Raw genomic sequence first — 18,770 nt, 5'->3', positions numbered from 1 at the left:
GTTAACTTCCGTAACCATAGACGTGAGGGCGCATTGAACCCATCCTAAGTTAAGATGGGTTACTTACACGTTCTAACTCGAGAAAGGATTAAGCTTAGCGTTTCGTGAAATCCGTTGCTGGTCCTAAATAAATACTTACTTCGCATTCGATGCGTTCCAGTAGTTCTTTGAGACTTGATAACTTGGGCATGATCTCGGAGGGTGTGGTGTCGCTACTGTCGTCATTCTCACCGAGGTCCATCTCGACGCTCTCCTTCCGTTTTTCTTCCTCTTTTGGACTCAGTACACGGACGCTGATGAACTTAAACTTCCCTCGCCGCTGGCCGCACACGCCCTCCCATGACCCTCCTTGTTTCAACGTGATGTAAACCAAGTCTCCGACCTGAGAACAAAAAAAATTACGGAAACAATGATATGACGACAACCTTCTGAAAAAAAACTTTTTAAAAGTTGAAACAAACCATTGACTAAGATCAAACTATTCATGGTGGAAAATACTTCTGCGAATGCTTCATGGGAAGCGAATTTCCTTGCGTCAAAATTGAAAAGGGAGTGTGTACCGATTATTGAGTCACCAAAATTCGCTTCGCTTATTTGCATTTGCAGTAGTAACCGGGTTTGGGTTAGAATTGTGACATCATATAAAGTGGGGCGTATTCAAGAGTTTGAAGATGACAAACCTTTAAGGATAGTCCGTCTTTATCATACGGACTCGGCTGATTGTCCTGGATGCAGATTGCCAGATTATTGTACGGCCCGATGTACTCTCCCTGACTGTTTAGGAACTTCGGATCCACCAAGTTTGTGGGTCGCTTGTTCTCAGGCTCCACTAGATCGAGGAAACAAAATGTAAAAGAACAAGTTGTGCAAGTTAATTCTACAACTTTGTAGGATTTGGTTGATTTATTAGAAGAGAAAGATCCTTTTTCATTTCGTAAAAAAAAAAATGAGAATACACAATTAGCTGTTACATTGTTTGTGGGTCTATTGTTTTCTGGCTCCACTAGATCTAGGGAAAAAAAGGTAAGTTCTATAAGGTAGTCTAGTTGGTAAGCCATGCTCTAGGAGTGCAAGAGTCGTGGGTTCGAATCCCACCGAGTAATATGCCTGTGATATTTTTTCACAGGACTCCAGGAAAGGACTGAGTATACAGTGCTACACACATTGGTGTATGAGTAAAAACCAAAATTAATATTCTAAAACTTTGTCGGATTCGGTACATTGACGATAAGAGAAAACTCCTTGTTCATTTAGAATATTCTGGATTCTTTTAATAAAAGAAAAATTACAATTAGCTGTTACAAAAGGACCTACAGTATAAATGCAAAAAATTGTTAATTGTCTGACGTTTCACCCTAGCAGAGTCTTTCTTGATGTCTTGACCCTAGCAGAGTCGATCTCAAAGGCTTTTTAATAACAAAATGTTTAAGACTGACAAAAAGCAACGGTTCAGAAAAATGACCTATGAAGACACGAATGTCATAAAGGTCTAGTACCTGAACTCTTTGAGCTGGCACTGCTGAATGAGCTGAGGGTACTATCACGGTCCAGGCTACTTTGCTATAGAGAAATAAAGAGATAAAATGAAAAACATTAATAAAGATATCTTATTTCAGATATTGTTTTGCAATTGTCAGCACAAAATGGAGGGGAAAATGGGAAGTCTGAAAAGGTCTTCCGAAACTTTGTCAAAAAAGAATTGAACTGGGAAGATAATTGTAGCACTTAAAGACACTGGATATATTGGTATGTGTCAAAGACCAGTCTTCTCACTTGGTGTATCTCAACATATGCACAAAATAACGAGCATGTGAAAATTTGAGCTCAGTTGGTCGTTGATGTTGCGAAGTTGAAGCCTAACTTATAAAAAAAAAACTACAAAAAGCATTGTAAAGTGATGAATATGGATGCTTTAAAATATGTTGCGTCGTCGATGCAAAAACAAATTATTTGCAAAAACAAACAAAAGTACTTACGTCTGATCCACTAGGTGACTGAGCTGGGGATGGGGTCGTCTTCTGAGGTTTCTTTAGCGTACCCTGAAGATTCCTGAATATTTGCGAAAATGATTTTCCTCCTTTAGATGACTCCTGAAAAAGGAAAACAAGCAGGGGAGAGTGTCTGTTAAATATGTTTTACTGAACTTTTGAGTGTCATTTGCTTGTTTTGAAAAACATCACCAATCCCAATCATTTTCTTTTTGACTCACCCAAAATCAAGCAAGCGCTTTAATACCAGGGATTGCCACCAGTTCACTTACTCTGCCGTTTCCTACTGTTATTTAGTATCATTAGTGTATTATGTTTTAATATATTCTAATATAAATTATTATTTTGTATAATACTTGTAATATTTTTGTGAAATGGAAATAAATGTTGTTGAGAAAAAATGTTGTTGAAAACTAGGCCCTGAACATTACGAGGTTAGTGAGAGAACACAAGGTAGAAGAACCAAAGCCAGGAAGTAACTATGGGAAAGGGGACACTGTTTTAAAGGCTGCCGGAACCGCACACAAATAGAACGCTTAAACAATCTATGTTCAACTGTGTCTCGGTTCCTGTGTTAAAGACATTGGACACTATTGGTAATTGTCATAGACCAGTCTTGTCACTTGGTGTATCTCAACGTGCGCACAAACTAACAAACCTGTGAAAAATTTGAGCTCAATCGGTCATCGGAGTTGCGAGATAATAATGAAAGAAATAACACCCTTGTCACACGAAGTTGTGTGCTTTCTGATGCTTGATTTCGAGACCTCAAGTTCTAAATCTGAGTTATCGAAATCAAATTCGTGGAAAATAACTTCTTTCTCGAAAACTACATTACTTCAGCTGGAGCCGTTTCTCACAATGTTTTATATTATAACACCCCTTGCAAGTATTCTGCCTGCTCATTGGTTTAGAGCGCGTCACATGACATGTCTTAGTTTTGCTAGACGACGGCCGTGTGATAGTGCGTCGGTTTGCCATGCGCTAGTCCGAAGACTAGCACACGGCGTGCAGTACCCAGACGTCCGTTGCGTGTACGAGGATGATAAATCAATAGTCTGTAACCATTTCGGATTGCACGACACTACATGCAGCACAGTAAAAGTGTTTGAAATCTGTATTCGCGTCGTCCGTGGATTGTAGCATTCAGGTCTGTAACTTAATAATAATAGTACAGTATTTAGAAATGTTTGGGGTGTTATAAAACAAATATTGACTGCTTTTACTCGTGCAATGGTTAAAAACTATGACTCCCTCGGTGATCCCCGGGAGCGTTCTATTTTCCCTCGGCGAATAACCATAGCACTTGAAGCAGTCAATATTTGTATACTATACAACCTCTCCGCATTACTCGTTACCAAGTAAGGTTTTCTTTTGATAATTATTTTGAGTAATTACCAACAGTGTCCACTGCCTTTAATGCTACACAAGGTGTGGACCGGGACCCATTTTTTATAGAGCTGCTAAGCCAAAATTTCTTAAAAATTGTCTGCTAAGCAGAAATGAGCAGGGTATTAGTCACAATTGTACATATAATACGAGAGTTTGGCCGGTAAGCATATATTTGTTGTGCTTAGCTATTTTTTTGTGCTTTTAAGCAGCTCTATGAAATTGGGCCCTGAAAACAAATGATGTAGGGACTTAAAACACTATGTGGACTTACACACATCCACACAGTGTTTGAAGAATAAGATTTATTTGCTACAATTAGGGTTAGGGGCTAGGGTTAGAATAAGAAAAATACACTAAGGCTGTCGGAACATAGGGTTGTCGAAACCAGGTATCTGTGAGTGCATAGTATAGCCTTTAATAACTGTGTCTTTTTGCTTTAAAATATTAGTTTTTGCTTTGGAAGGGACGTAGTATTTTGCTTTCAGGCAAATGTATTGACCGATTCACCTGCCGTCACCATCACAACACTCTAAGTTGTGCTATTTCAGGAGTCGATAATCCTGCGTCTCTAACTATGAGCTTTTGGGTGACATGGCGTTTACACGCTAAGGTGATAACTCCCAAGGTGGCGAGCGTAGCAGACGGGTGTGACGCTGGTGCAGTGGTCAATGGATTGCATTGGCTGCCATTTTTTTGGATGACAAATGATAGAAACGCGCATGTGTGTACACCTTGCGCATAACTCCCAGTCAATGATAGCTCCTCTCGGAGCTCCACTTAGTATGGTGCAGTACTATGTTAGTCAGTAGAAAGAAACATGCATACATTAGGTCCTTATGAGGCCTGATACTTCATGGAGACAAGCAATTGCCCCCATGCCCCTGATCATTGCCTTGGTGCCCCTTGAAATGTTCTAGTAAAAACTGGCAATTCACTCAATGAGGTGCCCTTTATTGATTTTGGTTTTTACCCATACACCGATGTGTGTTTAGGCACTGTATACTCAGTACTTTCCCGAGTCCTGTGAAAAAATATCACAGGCATGTTACTCGGGTGGGATTCGAACCCACGACCCTTTGTTATAGGGCCGGTATATACGCTTGGTAATGACTCTAAAAATAAATTTAAAAATGAACTTACTTGGTATGAAGTACATAAAGCAGCTTCGGATAGTATAATGAATTTCGAGAAACGTTTGAAGTAAAGCAGTTCTGCAAAAACACATAACTTTATCCCCAAAAGTTTGAAACTGGAGAAGCATTACCGACGGTAACAGTTTCTCAGATTGGGTATTCCAATTGCAGATTATTCTTCCTACGCGGGCATAAACCACTCAAGATTTGCAGAATATATCTCCACAAAAGTTATACCACCTTTTGAAATTTAACTTTCAAACATTAGTTTTGTGATATGAACATAGGATTGAAAGAAATATTGAGTTCCAATTACCAAATGTTTACAATCCCTTAAAAAAAAAAAAACCTTGCCCTTTCCAAGAATGAAGTATCAGGCAGGCATGGGGAAGATTTCACAAAGCGCTAAGATTCATCGTAAGATGAGTTGTCAGTATTTCCATAGATATTTGTACTCTGACATCACAGTTTGCTTAACAATTAAAGGCCCTTTTTCGAAACGACGGCTTCGGCTTTGGACTCCGCTTCAGGGTCTGTCCTCTCGTCTGATGCCCTGAGTGCGTACGCAAAGCACGCCCCTGAGCCGAATCTGGAGCCGAAGCCGTGGTTTCGAAAAGGGCCTCAGAGTGATTCCCAATTAAGATCAACCTTAGCTCTTTGTGAAAATCGAGCCCCTGGACTTCTGAGCATAGAAAAAGTGCATGCAACAAGGCAAAATAGACATCCATTTATTGTGAAAATCGAGCCTCTGAACTTCTGAGCATAGAAAAAGTGCATGCAAGAAGGCAAAAAAGAAATCCATTTATTAGTGGTAAGCGGATTGCTAAGCATCTTACTTTGGATGGCTTTTTATGGCCACCTGAGACTGCAGTTTCGGACAAACTCCACACAGGTATCTGAACGGGGAAAACACACATACATGTACAGCGTACACAGAGTCAAACACTTTACCTATAATGGCGCATGCTACACACAGTAGCACCCCGCAATCAGGCCCTATCCGAATTGGCATCTACAGTACGCTATGGCTACAGCTGTTGCTAAGGGTGTTGCTAAGTACGTCCTGTACCACAACGCATAATGACGCGAAAATCTAGCTGTAGCCCTCTTGCTGTAGACACCAATTTGGACACCGCCTACATAAAGTATATAGAAGCTCAGTACCCGGATCTCAGACAGCAGGTCAAAGTTCAATTCATTTAATTTATGCTGGTTGTGAAGCCCAAGATTCTTAGAAAAGCAAACTTAATGGGAGACTTTGAGGCGCTAGGTGGCAGCAGACTTACCAGGTAAATTTCCATTGTTTACGTAGTTCTCAAGCATGCGCACATGACCGAGAACAATGGATTTTACCTGGTAAGTCTGCTGCCACCAAGCGTCCTGAAAGTCTCCCATTACTGTGCTAGCCAAGAACCCTATGGAGAGATAACAAGGAAGACTAAGCTTCAGTTTTAGATGTGGGAGGAAAACCCCAGAGAATTATTCCAGGGGAAAACCCTCGTATTCAGGTAGGGACTGAAAACCCAATCCACAAAGTGCCCCCCCGGTATGATTTGAACCGGGGTCCTAAAGTTGGAAGGTGAGGAAAGGTATCCTCTACACCAACCAGACCACCCAACTACATACATTCACTTTTGTACGTATGCGTACATGTCAACGCTTTCTGTTAACTCGCATAGACCGACTGCTACAGTCTGGGGCAGTGATCGCATGAGAGCTAATGGTTGAATGTTTGTCTGACATACGGGTATTTTGCCCCAAAGTGACGTCATTAGTGCGGAGTGCTACTGAGATACAGTGAGGGTGGGTGTAATTGGGTAGGGGGTTCCACGTACATGTAGTATCAAAGGGTATTTTATTAACACATGGTTAGTTCTCTGCGAACTTGTTGGGGAAAGGAAGGGGAGCTTAGACTACATCTTTCAGATTCATACTTGCTGCACACATTACATTTACAATGGCTCTAAATCTGGTAGCTGGGGTGTCAGTGTTTTTTAGCATTGTGCCCTCAGGGTGTGGTCGACCCTGCCCCTTTGGTCTTTGGTCTCGCACCTGGCAGCGGATGATGAGTCTTGTCTACTCACAACGGTGAAATAGGCGGAAGAGGATTGCATCCCAACGGCTAACGCTACACAAGGTTGCCGGACTGCATCCTAAACGAAACGGCTCTATGAGGCGCATTGTAGACAGTCCATCCTGGCAAGTGGGATCCTTGAAACCGTGGAAGGCTCTGTTCCTGGTCCGGTGGAGATTCTCACTTCCCAAACCCCCCCCCAACTCTCCTTTCCACGATATATGCAGACACCATACGAGAAATTATGCGTTGTTCTACTAGACCTTCCCAACAACGAAAGAGAACGACCAAGAAAGGAAACACTAGCATCACCTTCCTGCTTTCAAACATCCGTAAGCTGGTAGTTGCTGACCTAGTGAATGCTGTTAGCAACATTGATCATCTTTGCCACTTAGCTGAAGAACATAAACCATCATTCCTTGTGGTTGTGGAGTCGCATATAGATGACTCCATCTCCAACAGTGATATCAGTATCACTGGTTACCAGACACCTATCAGGAGAGATAGCAACATCTTCGGAGGAGGCATTTTTGTCTGGCCCAGGATGGGTCTTGATGTATCTCGCCTAACGGAGCATGAACCTGCTGAACAGGAAGTTATGTGGCTCACTACAACAACACAACGTGGCAAACTCCTCATGGGCATTGTATACCGCCCTGGCTCACTACCTGGCTCTGATGATAGCATGATCCAGTATCTTGATGCCAACCTTGATCTTATTCAACAACAACACAAAATATCCACATCTGTCATTCTGGGTGACTTTAATGTCCATCACCAAACATGGCTGTCCTCAAAATCTCCAACAGACAAGGTTGGAAGAACCACCGAGCAGTTTGCTAATGTGCATGGCATTCAAGCTATGGAGACAAGATCCCACCAATGTCACAAAGCATGCTGATTTTATCATTCACAGGAGTCTTGCGCAACAAACCATTAGGCGAGCAAAGGCTGCTCACTTCAAGGTGATGAGGGATAAACTTGTGGAAAACGGAAAAGATAGAGATTGGTGGTGGACAGTTCGGCAACTCTCTGGGACTGGAGGTCATACAGAAATTCCATCCCTGCAACAAAATGGAATCTCCTTCTCAACTGCTCAAGAAAAAGCAGAGGTACTAACTCAAGCTTTTTCGATGAAATGCAATCTCAACTGTGCAGATGATCCATCACCCGATATCCAGGACCGTACTGCCAAACACCTCAGCCATGTGAATTTCAGGCCACGGGACATTAAAAGAAAGTTGCACAAGCTGGACACGAACAAAGCATCAGGCCCAGATGGTATCTCTGCCAAGGTTCTGAAAAACTGCGCTGTAGAACTTGCAGCTCCCCTCGCCAAACTTTTCCGATTCAGTTTCAGCAGAGGCTATTTCCCCTCCCAGTGGAAAGTTGCATCAGTTGTTCCTGTCCACAAGAAGAATAGTCGATCTTGCCCATCAAACTACTGGCCAATCTCTCTCCTAACTATCATTAGCAAGGTGATGGAGACCATTATAAATGATCAACTACGGAAACATCTCTTTCATAACAACCTCGTATCAGACAACCAATTTGCCTCCAGAAGCCTCCACTCTGCCCCTGATCTCCTCACCTTTATGTCTCATCGATTGTCCAGCACCTTAAACGAGAGAGGTGAAGCTCGAGTGGTCGCCCTGGACATAAAAGGAGCCTTTGACAGAGTATGGCATCATGGGCTGTTTCAAAAACTTACTTCATTTGGAATCACTGGCCAACTGCTTACTTGGATGAAGAGTTATTTATCTAACAGACATCTTGAGGTAGTGGTTGCTGGGCAGAAGTCAGCCTGCTATGAGATCAATGCCGGTGTTCCCCAGGGCAGTATTCTTGGCCCTACTCTGTTCCTGATCTACATCGAAGATCTACATGATGTGATCCGCCATTCAGAACTTCTTGCCTATGCTGATGACACTACAATATTCACATCCATCAAGAACTCACCTCCTGAAACAAGATCAAGCATGAGAGTAGCTGCTGCTAATCAACTACAAGAAGACCTGGAACGAATAAATATCTGGGGTCAGACTTGGAAAGTTGAATTTGAGCCTACCAAGAGTCAGTGTCTCAATGCTGCGCAGATTGGGTCCAGTCTTCGATAAGGCTGGTCTTGTTACCATCTACAAGACGTACACCAGAAGCAAGATGGAGTACGCACCTCTAGCCTGGATGGGAGCTAGCACAGTCCACCTTTCGGCTCTTGATAAAATCCAAAGGAGAGCATGTCGCCTGATAGGATTAAGCCAGGAAGAGCAACTGAGGCATAATCTTAGCAGTTTATCCCATCGAAGAAATGTTGCAGCAGCCTCCTGTTTATATAGGATGCAGTGCATCAAGTGCCCCACCTTGCTGAAATCGCTAGTCCCACCTGTAAGGCAACCTGCAGCTCGACTGACCAGGCAATTTTTGCTACTCAACAGATATTCTCTACAATCCCCGGTCCCTCAGGGTATGACTGCAGCAAGAACTCTTAGAAGTTTTGACAGGGCTTTTCTTCCTGCAGCTGTGAAGATCTGGAACAGCCTACCATCATCGGTTATCTCAGACATTACTACCCAGGGCATGCAGTCATTCAAATGTAGAGTAAATAAATACCTTAAGTAACGTCCTGTTTTACGGCAATTATGATTGCAGGTGATGCTAGTTGTTGTGTCTCTCATCACTTTCTAGTGAGTGAGGCATAGTCCAAAAACCATTATCTCCTTTCTTTTCTTCGTGTTTTTTTTTTTTAACATGGAATGGTCTGTTGAAACAAGCTCTTAGCTATCCCTATGGGATATTATGCTTGTCTTTTCAAAAAAAAAAGCAAGCACAGAATCAACGCTTAAGGAACAAGGAATTCTGAGCTTAAGTCAAGCGTATTTCATAGACTAGCAGATAATTTTTTACTGTGCTGGGTCCAGTTTCATAAAGCCTCTAAGCACAAACAAATTTTGCTTAGCAAACACAGGTTACCAGCCAACATTCCATAAAGTTTGTACTGCTGGAAATGTTGCCCCATTCATTTTCTGCTAAGCTGAGAAATTTGATGAGCAGTATTTTCTGCTAAACAGCTTTATGAAATTGGGCCCAGGTGCGTGCTCCTCATTACTAAGCAACGTTTGCTTTACGCAACTAGCGCAGAAATTCAGTGCTTGCACAGTAACCGGGGAGTGGTGATCCTTAGCGCAGAATCGTTGGTAAGCAGAGCTGTGACCCTGAGCCCTTCTCTTTCAAGGGCATGCTTTGCTAATTTCTTTATCACAAAAACATTTGGAGCAATAGACCCATTGCAAAAGGCCCAGCGCACTTGCACGTGCCTTTGCTGTCTGCCATTTTGGGTGTCAAAAAAGTGCACAATGGATGGTTTACGTGTTTAGCATTTCAGCCTTTTTGGGGGAGTCCATCTATTCCTTTTGTGCACAGTTGACACACTCAATGGCAGACAGGTGACAAGTGTGTATAGGGTCTAAGGAAAAAAGGCTTAGTGGTAAAACTTACAGCTGGGGAGCTAGCAGCTCTAGTTCTTCTACTTCGATTGCCTTGAGTTGTTGGTTCCAGATACTCTCCTTTATCTTCGTGGGGTGGGGAGTTACTCCCGCTGTCTCTCCCTTCCCTGTACCGTCTGGCGTGTTCCAACTCAACTGAGTTGGTTCTCTCCAGTCCCATCTTAAATTCCGATATCGAGATGGTCTCATCCATGTTGGGAAGTTGCTCCTCGGAACGGCAGACCATCTCTGCGTGGCTGTTTATGAAGGTAAGCCCGTCCTGGTCCTGCACAGCCGCTGCCGGTTGGCCGTCACCGACCGGGTACATATCGTCTTCTATGGACGGTCCAGCGAGCGCGAGGACCCCGTCTGCCCCGAGTCTACTCGACATGTCGACCCTGGACTCCGGGAGGAACATTCTGTCTTCTAAGCTGGTGTCTTTAGAATCTCCGACGTCGATTACTCCAGGGTAGAGTTCAGTGGGTTCGTAGTAATTGTGTGTGCTGGGGAGACTCTCATCGGACCCCGTGGCGCCTTCCGTGCCACGAGCAGAGTCGGTATCTAAAAGTATAGAGGAGGAGGATATCATATTAAGGGGGCCCAACTATTTAAAAACCTTTGCTGATTTAGTTTATCTTGGTAGAGTAAACAGGGCAGAACTTCATAGACCTGCTAATGCATCACACAATTTTGCTTACTGGAAAAGGGTTACCAGCTGAAGTATCATGTTATGTGCACAGTTTGTGACGTCAAGGCATAATAAGGTCTACTAAGAAGTAACCGTAAACCTGACTCACCTGAGGGTGTAAGAGGGCTCTGTTCTGCGCTCCTACTTCCATTATTCTTCAATTTATTGGCTTTACTGGAACGTGTCCTCTCAGGACTTTTTTCCTAGAAAAGAAAGAGGAAAACATTGATTAGAATGTGACAAGTCTTACTCCTGTAAGAAAGCTTTTATGCTTGAGATGTTTTCTTTTCTGTCTTTTTTTTTTCTTACAGGCTTCGTCAGAATTTATTACCTTTGCAGTTTTTAAGTTTCCTTTCATAAAATTACCCTGAATTTGACTTTGTTTGCCTGCTGTGTTTTTTAAAAACCAGCAGATCCAAATAATTGTACTCTTCCCAAAACTGTGATGTTCTTCTTTCTTTTAACTAAGAGGAATCATATTTGATTGAATTACAGCATTTTCCTGCTAAAAAGAATATTCAAAACTGCAAAGTAAATAAATCCTGAGGAAGTCTGTGAAATGAAGACAGCAAACTTTTAATTGAATACTTTCAATTGTGATTTAAAAAATTGTAAAATTATCCCCAGCTACAAAGAGAATAAACTGAGAACGAAACACAGTTAGACACAAACAAATATCTGTACTTTCACTGATTTGATTTTTAATTTCTTTTATTAAAACAAGAGCTGGGAACTGGTAAGGTCTTAATGAACTAGGTTAAAGATCATGTGTTGTCAAAGCAAACATAAAACCTTACGATACTTTCGCTCAACAAAGATTCATGGAATTTCCAAAGTACTATATGCTGATCAATTTACTAGTCGGATTTTGTCTCGCTTTACTAAGGTTTCCCAGGGGTGTGTTTTTAACAAACGGTCACGCAGACAAACCTTTTGCGAGTATGTACATCTGAGATTTAAAACAACTTGAAAAGCAGGTCTGCAACTACAGCTTTGGTTGTTTGTTTTTTTCTAAAAAGGGGGGAAATATCCTGTATGCATGTCCCGATGAGCATGATCAGCGCGCAAACAATTCTGGGGAAAATCCAAGAACACCATAGGTGTTTTTTTTTTTTGAAGCTGTAACTAATAACTGTTTCAGTCAATGGCGCGCTGATTTTGAAGCAATGCATCACACAGTTGTAAAACCACAGCCACATTTTAAAGGGTCTAAATGTACTTTTTGTAGGACAAAAAACACAACGTCCACAGATTTACACTAAACTTACACAGTTTGAAGATAATGATAGTAGAAAGCTTCCCTGACAATATTACTTGCTGAGGTGCTGTAATTGTTGAGAAATGAGTAAAACAATGTCATGAAAATAATTTTCGTCTCAGTGATCATGAGACGAAAATAATTTTAGCATGTAGAACGTATTTTTATGACATTGTTTTACTCATTTCTCAAAAACTACAGCATATCAGCAACTAACATTTTAAGGTACAACAAAAATTGCCGGACAAAATCTGTTCCTGATTGCAGTATTTTTTTTAAGATGGCGCTTCCACCCCAAAAACTTTGTACTGTGTTTTTTCAGTTTTTAAATAGTACAGCTGACAAATCCAAAACAAGGAATACAGCTGATCAGCTGAAATGTTGCTTGCGTAGAAATAACATCCAAATCATTTTGTTTCCAGTGATTGTTCTTGTTGTAAGTGATTGTCGATACAGTGATGTGAATGTAGCAGACATTGGTCGCATTTTGCATTTTGATTATCATACTAAGCTTGTTTGCAAACAAATTGTTAAACAAAAAATAATTGCTGGTGTGAGAGTTTCTGTTTTCTGCTTTTGCAGAACTTGGCATGAAACAAATCAAAGTTGTTAAAAATCTTAATAAATTATCAAATTAAGCTGAGTAGGATTTGAAACTTTGCATGGTGGAAATACGATATGGAAAGGTTTGCGTCTTTCTTCAAAAGATGATCAGAGCATACTGATCGAAACGTCGAGTTGAAACCAACGGTTCTTTTCAGAACCACCCCAACTCATTAGAGAAAGTCATTACATAGTGTTACTGCAAACCTTTCCATATCAAATTAAGCCGGTTTGAAAACAAATTGTTATTAAAAAATAGTGGTAGTGTGAAGATTTTGTTATTTAGATTTGCAGCATTTGGCATAAAACAAAACAAACAAAACACAACACAACGAACACAAGAAAATGGTCCTTTAAAGTGTCTGGGTACTTTTTGTTTAAGACACAGAGTACAAACGCAACTCACCCCGACTGGGGTGGGAGGAAGTTGGGTCATGTCTAATTTACGCTCTTTTTTCCTCCTCTGTTCCATTTCCATTTCCATCGCCTGCAAACAAATGAATGGATTAGAATCAAATTATAAAAGCATCGTGCATTAAATTAAAAACAGGGTTAATAAATTATACTAGCGAGAGAGCAAAAGCAACATTGTGGTATGCCTGATCATGCAGGGCCCATTTTCAAAAAGCCTGTAAGCATAAAAAAAACTTGCTAAGCACAGAAAGTATTGCTAAACAGAAAGGGGTTACCACCCAAAATAATATTAAGTTTACATTGTTGTGACCGGTGCCCCACTCAAGTTCTGCTCAGCAAAGAAAGTTGTTAACATTTATTTTCTGCTTATATTAACAGCTTTATGAAAATGGGCCCAGTCAACAAACGCATATTCTCAAAAATACACCCTCCCCGAGAATTATTTTGTTCATTCATTTGTCCCTGACACTGCAAACAGTTTCCCCACTACAAATCACAATACAAACCGCTATGGTTTACTCTTCTCCGATGAATCGTAGTGCTTTGTCAAATGGACCCACAGGAACCATAATATTGTTGTTTACTGAAATTGATTTTTTACTTGAATTGCTGAAGTTTGATACTGGGCCCAATTTCAAAAAGCCTGTAAGCACAAAACTTTACTTAGCAAAACATTTCTTTCTTAATAAAAAACAGGATTGGCAACCAAATTTTAGTTTGTTGCATATTGCTTGTTACTGACATTCAGCTGTTGTTGGCTTATCCTGAACATCACACGGAAATTTAGTTGGTAATCCTGTTTTTATTAAGGAAGAAATTTCATGCTAAGCAAATTTTTGTGCTTAAAGGCTTCAAGAAATTAGGCCCCTGGTCATTCAGGAAAAACTTGATTCATTATTTTTTCTTTTTCTTTTAGGCGAGTTTCGTGGAAATGCCTGTTAGGGCTTTTGAAATTGTGACTCTAATCGGGACTGGCTTCTTGTTATTAAGACAAGACGTCTCTATTAACTTTTACTTCTCTTTTGTTTTCTTCTCAAAGCGCATAGGGACTTCTCTGTGATTGTGATATGCGCTCTACAAAAATGGTTCATTATTATTATTAAGTGACATCTGTGGCTAGTGCTTTGGCCGTTTCTAAGGGTGGTGCTATGGGCACCCCATGTGTCAACGCATGTTCCCATGGCTACCAAGCCACAGCCAATGCTGTAGCCAATAATTTTGGACATTGCCACACCTAGGAAGTTAGGGGTTAAATTTAAGCGGGTTTAAGTGCTGAGAAAATTAGTTAGTCATTTCTTACTACTGCTTCAAACAAAAATCAGCAAAACTGAGAGCCCAACTTCATAGAGCTGCTTTAAAGAAGATACTGCTTACATGTAGCAAATATCTGCTAAGCATGAGTGCAGGAAAGCAGGTACCTGTGACAAGGTATATTGGCTGTCAACCTTAATCCAGTAAGCATAATTTACTTGCGCTTATTAGCTGCGACGTGGGCTAAAGCAGCCGTACAGATTCGGGCACGTACAGATTTATTACTTTGCAAATTGAAATTACAGGCACCTTACGTGTTACCTATCATCCGTATCTATCAATCAATCGCATGCAGATTTATCGTTCCATCAAACCTTTCAAACAATTTCCCACACGATCGGCATACGAACTGAATTCCGCGCCGACTGACAACTCAAATACCCGAGTCTAACAAATTTTCCCTTCTCACTCCTCTCAACAGATTCCTGTCAAACATTCAACGTTTCTTTTCTCTATTTTCCTATTACCAGGCATTAGATCCAGCTTGGATTTCAATTTAGCAGGGGCTTTTCTCCCCTAAAGTCCCAACTCAGGAGGGGAATGGGTGAAGAAGTCAAAAAGAAGAAGAGAAGAAAAAAAATCCATTTCGTCTCCAATCAAAATTGTATTCAATCAAGCAGCCGGGCTTTGTCACGGACAGATCTAACGGCCAAATATTTCAGGTAGATTACCTTCCTGATGCCTGCACACCTCCCAACATTAACACTACGTCTAAAACAGGTCAGCTATTCCTCAATCTGTTCCTCTCTCCACACGCTTAACCCCCCCTTCAGCACTTCCTAATCACTTCTATTTTCCCTCCTTGTTTTCTTCCTTCCCCCTCTCTCTCTCTCTCTCTCTCTCGCGCGCTCTCTTTCTCTCTCAAATCATCCTTCCTTTTTTTTCTTTCCTTTTCTGGGTTTTTAAATTCCGGTGTCTATTTCCAAGCGTCCCGGAGGCAGTTTTATTTCTTACTTGGGATGACGTGAACGCTGATAAGAGAAAAAAAACCTGGGCCGAGAAGAAAGAAGACGGGGGAAAGAGGGAAAAAAAATCAAAATCAAATCCAGCCCAGTGAGCCTCCATACCCGTACATTAACCACCACCTGCCGTGGACTAGTCCACCTGTCATGTCGACATCGTGGCAGTACACACTATCTGTTTCTAGTCGGTTAATTAATAATGGAACACGAGAATGGGCCGAGAGAAACAGAGAGAGAGCAAAGAGAGCTTGGTAACTATAACCCAAAGGCAGCGACCGGGTGAAAAAAATTGACAATGATGTCGCCCACTTGTATCTTTGACATATACATGTACTGCTGTACTGCTGTTGGGCGATGCAACCTTTTTATAATCGTAGTTGGTGTAGAAAAGGTTCTTCTTCCTTTTTTGGGGGGTCATGGAAACGGTGGGTTTTAGATCAAGCAGTAGAAGTTATTTCCCATGTAAATTTTAAAGGGGTTTTTATCAGTAATTAGAAAAATACATTAATAACTCAACTTGGATTTAAAAAATCAATGTATCCATTGAATACAAAACTGATGTCATTTGACAATTAATAATGACCTTGGAATTGCCTTTAAAGGTAGGGTCGAACATGTAGACTGGTTGCTGTCAACCTAATAAAAAAATAAAGATATAATAAAGTGTCTTCTGGCTGAGAAAATGTAACTTGGTATATTCATAACACAAGAATGTAAAACCCATTCTCGTCTAGCGAGGTGACAGTGGGTATAAACCGCATCTCTGGCCGCAACGTTCACGATGGGACACTTACCCTTAAAAACTGTTTCTAAGATTCAAATATTTGGGTAGAACATTATCTAAATCATACTACCTCAAAGGGAATCCTTTCTCAAAAAAGTTTATTTCATCAACAGCTGCAGTGCTTCTCAAGAGCGTATTTTTACAGTCATATATTTTTTGGGAATAACCCAGTCTCATTGAACCAAACTTAAAAAAAAAAAAACTTGAAGATTTTCAGATGAAGTGTTGCAAAACTTGATATTCTGCTGTGATGCAATTCAACACAATGTCAAAACTTCACAGATAAAATTCAACTTTAAAGCCAGCCCGACAGGAAATACTCCAAGTACAACAAACAAGGTCACCCCTTCTTTCACATCCGCTCAGTAAACAGGAAAGAAAAAAGCCTTGGAAAATAACTACAAGGGCTGTCAACTTTCTCATCTTTACCAGAAAAAAAGTAACCCCAAACAATTGTGACGGTTGTCAACTAACCTAGCTGTACTTTTTAGGGCTTCCTTCCGTGATCACACAGAGACACGATTTCATATCCGAGCGAAACTCTTCCAAACAGGTCTGTTGCCAGGTGACACTACAAGGGCTGTAAAGTTTCTCAACTTTACCAGAATCTCTTTTCAAATCCTGTACTTTTAAAAGATTCCTTCCGCGCTTGCACACACAGACAGGATTTCAAAAATTGAGCGGACGGAAATTCTTCAACACAGTTCTGTTGCCAGGTGACACTACAAAGACTGTAAACTTTCTCAACTTTACCAGAAAAATAAATAATCCCAAACGATTGTGAGATGTACTTTTTAGGGCTTCCTTCCGCGATCGCACACACAGACACGATTTCACAAACGAGCGGAGGGAAATTCTTCCACACTGGTCCGTTGCCAGGTGAGCCGAGTTATATTGCAGTGAGGGTGAGATCGCTTGACTCCCCTGCAGGGAGTTTGCGATCGATTAACCCACCAAAGGTGAGGGTCTTATAGAGACGGGATGGAATGAACCCTGGCCGCGGTGGAGGTGTGTGTCCCTAAAACCCCTCCAGGTGCCAGGAGGTGAAAGTCACAATTTGTAGTATGACCCCGAGTTTTGGATTTCCATGGCAGTGTAAGCAAAGGAATTTGCTCACTCCAAAGAATCGGTTTTAGTCGTGTGGTTTTTCTAGCTTGACAGAAAATTCTTCAGACTTGAGAAACTGAAAAGATTTGTTGACCCTCTTCCTGAAGACTTTAAAGACATCTTTTGGGAAGAAAACACAAATACTACTCAACCTTTGGGGCAACTGTAGAGGACACACTACAAATCTTTTCAATCAGATTGCAAGTTTTTCACTAGGTCAAACAGAAATTTTCAGGGGTTAGTAAGAGTCATAGCTGACTAAAAAAGACCGATCTAGGATTCAATATTTCTGAAAATTCTCATCCCTGCATTTGTACATTACTAAGGTATCTTTATTTCTGACATTGTGATTGCATCTTTCTTTTTTGTCAAGAGGGAAACAAACTGTTTTGATAGAAACTAAAACAAAAGACTCAGTATTGAAAATGAAAGATAGTAACTGTGTATAGAAACAATATCAATATCCATTATAAATTACTGTACACATTATTTTTTATGAAAATGGAACCTCCCTCAAAAGCAAATGGACAGTTCATGTTAAAATTATTTTAATAACAAATTTTCAAGTAATGTTTTATGAGATTTTCTTGTTTTTCCGTTCATATTTTTGTAAGGTGGGCAATATAACAGGAGGCACTTGAGATTTGAGTGTTGATACTGTGTGAAGTTTTCTGAGAAAGTCTATCACACTTGTAATTTGGAGCCGTGCACTTTTACCATTTTTATTTTCGCATATCAAAACAAATTTCTTTACTCTGTGTCTCTGATAAATTTAATTTATTCCTTTATTCAGTATAAAGTTGTGCATGATAATGTAATCATACAGATATCTTGTCTAACGGCACTCGTCAAAAAAACCTTTCGAGTCAAGCTGGCGCCTGCTGCAACACAAACCAAACCAGAATAACAACTATCTTTGGTTCGAAGAAATATCTTGCAAGATAACTGCAAACAAAATACAAAATCACAGCTTCTTGTTACTCGTAATTCTTTATTTAAACAGATTACCAAAAAATTTCATTGATAAACTGTCACCAGGCAAAATGAGAGAATGTATTTTGAGAAGGTAGAAATCCGAGGGCAAAGCTGAATGGTACCTCAAGGGGATCCTCTGTTTAACGGACTCTCATAGAAACCTCCAATTGAAGTCTTCTTAATCCCATATGTGTACCCAATGGAACGTCCATCATACCCAAGTTAAATCACATTTATCCAGGTAAGTCCTTTAAACATATTAATTCCATAACCCCTTAGAAAGTTTGAGGGCGAGTGCTGACATTTTAAAAGACCCTGGGACGTCAATAACCTCCAAACAGTAAAGAATACAGACTTGTCAGGCACTTTTTTACTTAGTGTGCACAAACATGTTCAGTCTGTATGGATTACCCCTGGAAAATACATTATATTACATTGATTCAAACTTAACATACTTTGGGGGTGGTATTAAATGATATATAATGTCTACAACAAAGTTATTTCAGTGATGTGTGTTTGTGAAGAAAAAAAAGAAAAGAAAAAAAAAAACATTGCTTGATCAAAAAGGACGCATACAACTCTGTTAATAAATCTGAGTA

General features: G+C 40.6%; 1 protein-coding gene across 4 annotated transcripts in view; it reads right to left on the bottom strand.

The window, feature by feature from the left end:
- Nucleotides 1-18,770, bottom strand: part of LOC117296478 (SAM and SH3 domain-containing protein 1-like) — a 56,926-nt gene that overhangs the window by 6,650 nt on the left and 31,506 nt on the right. For 2 of the 4 annotated variants that reach the window (XM_033779426.1, XM_033779425.1), the window contains exons 5-12: nucleotides 13,025-13,105; nucleotides 10,867-10,960; nucleotides 10,083-10,630; nucleotides 5,350-5,409; nucleotides 1,977-2,090; nucleotides 1,497-1,560; nucleotides 681-829; nucleotides 140-382 (exon numbers count right to left, since the gene is read on the bottom strand). In XM_033779426.1, coding sequence (XP_033635317.1) covers nucleotides 140-382; nucleotides 681-829; nucleotides 1,497-1,560; nucleotides 1,977-2,090; nucleotides 5,350-5,409; nucleotides 10,083-10,630; nucleotides 10,867-10,960; nucleotides 13,025-13,105 — 1,353 coding nt within the window. The remainder of the gene's footprint in view (nucleotides 1-139; nucleotides 383-680; nucleotides 830-1,496; nucleotides 1,561-1,976; nucleotides 2,091-5,349; nucleotides 5,410-10,082; nucleotides 10,631-10,866; nucleotides 10,961-13,024; nucleotides 13,106-18,770) is intronic. The other 2 variants (XM_033779427.1, XM_033779428.1) reach the window with 2 other exon arrangements.

The sequence above is a fragment of the Asterias rubens genome, chromosome 11, assembly GCF_902459465.1.
Source record: "Asterias rubens chromosome 11, eAstRub1.3, whole genome shotgun sequence".
Lineage (NCBI taxonomy): Eukaryota > Metazoa > Echinodermata > Asteroidea > Forcipulatida > Asteriidae > Asterias > Asterias rubens.
This window is presented reverse-complemented; position numbering and strand designations above follow the sequence as displayed.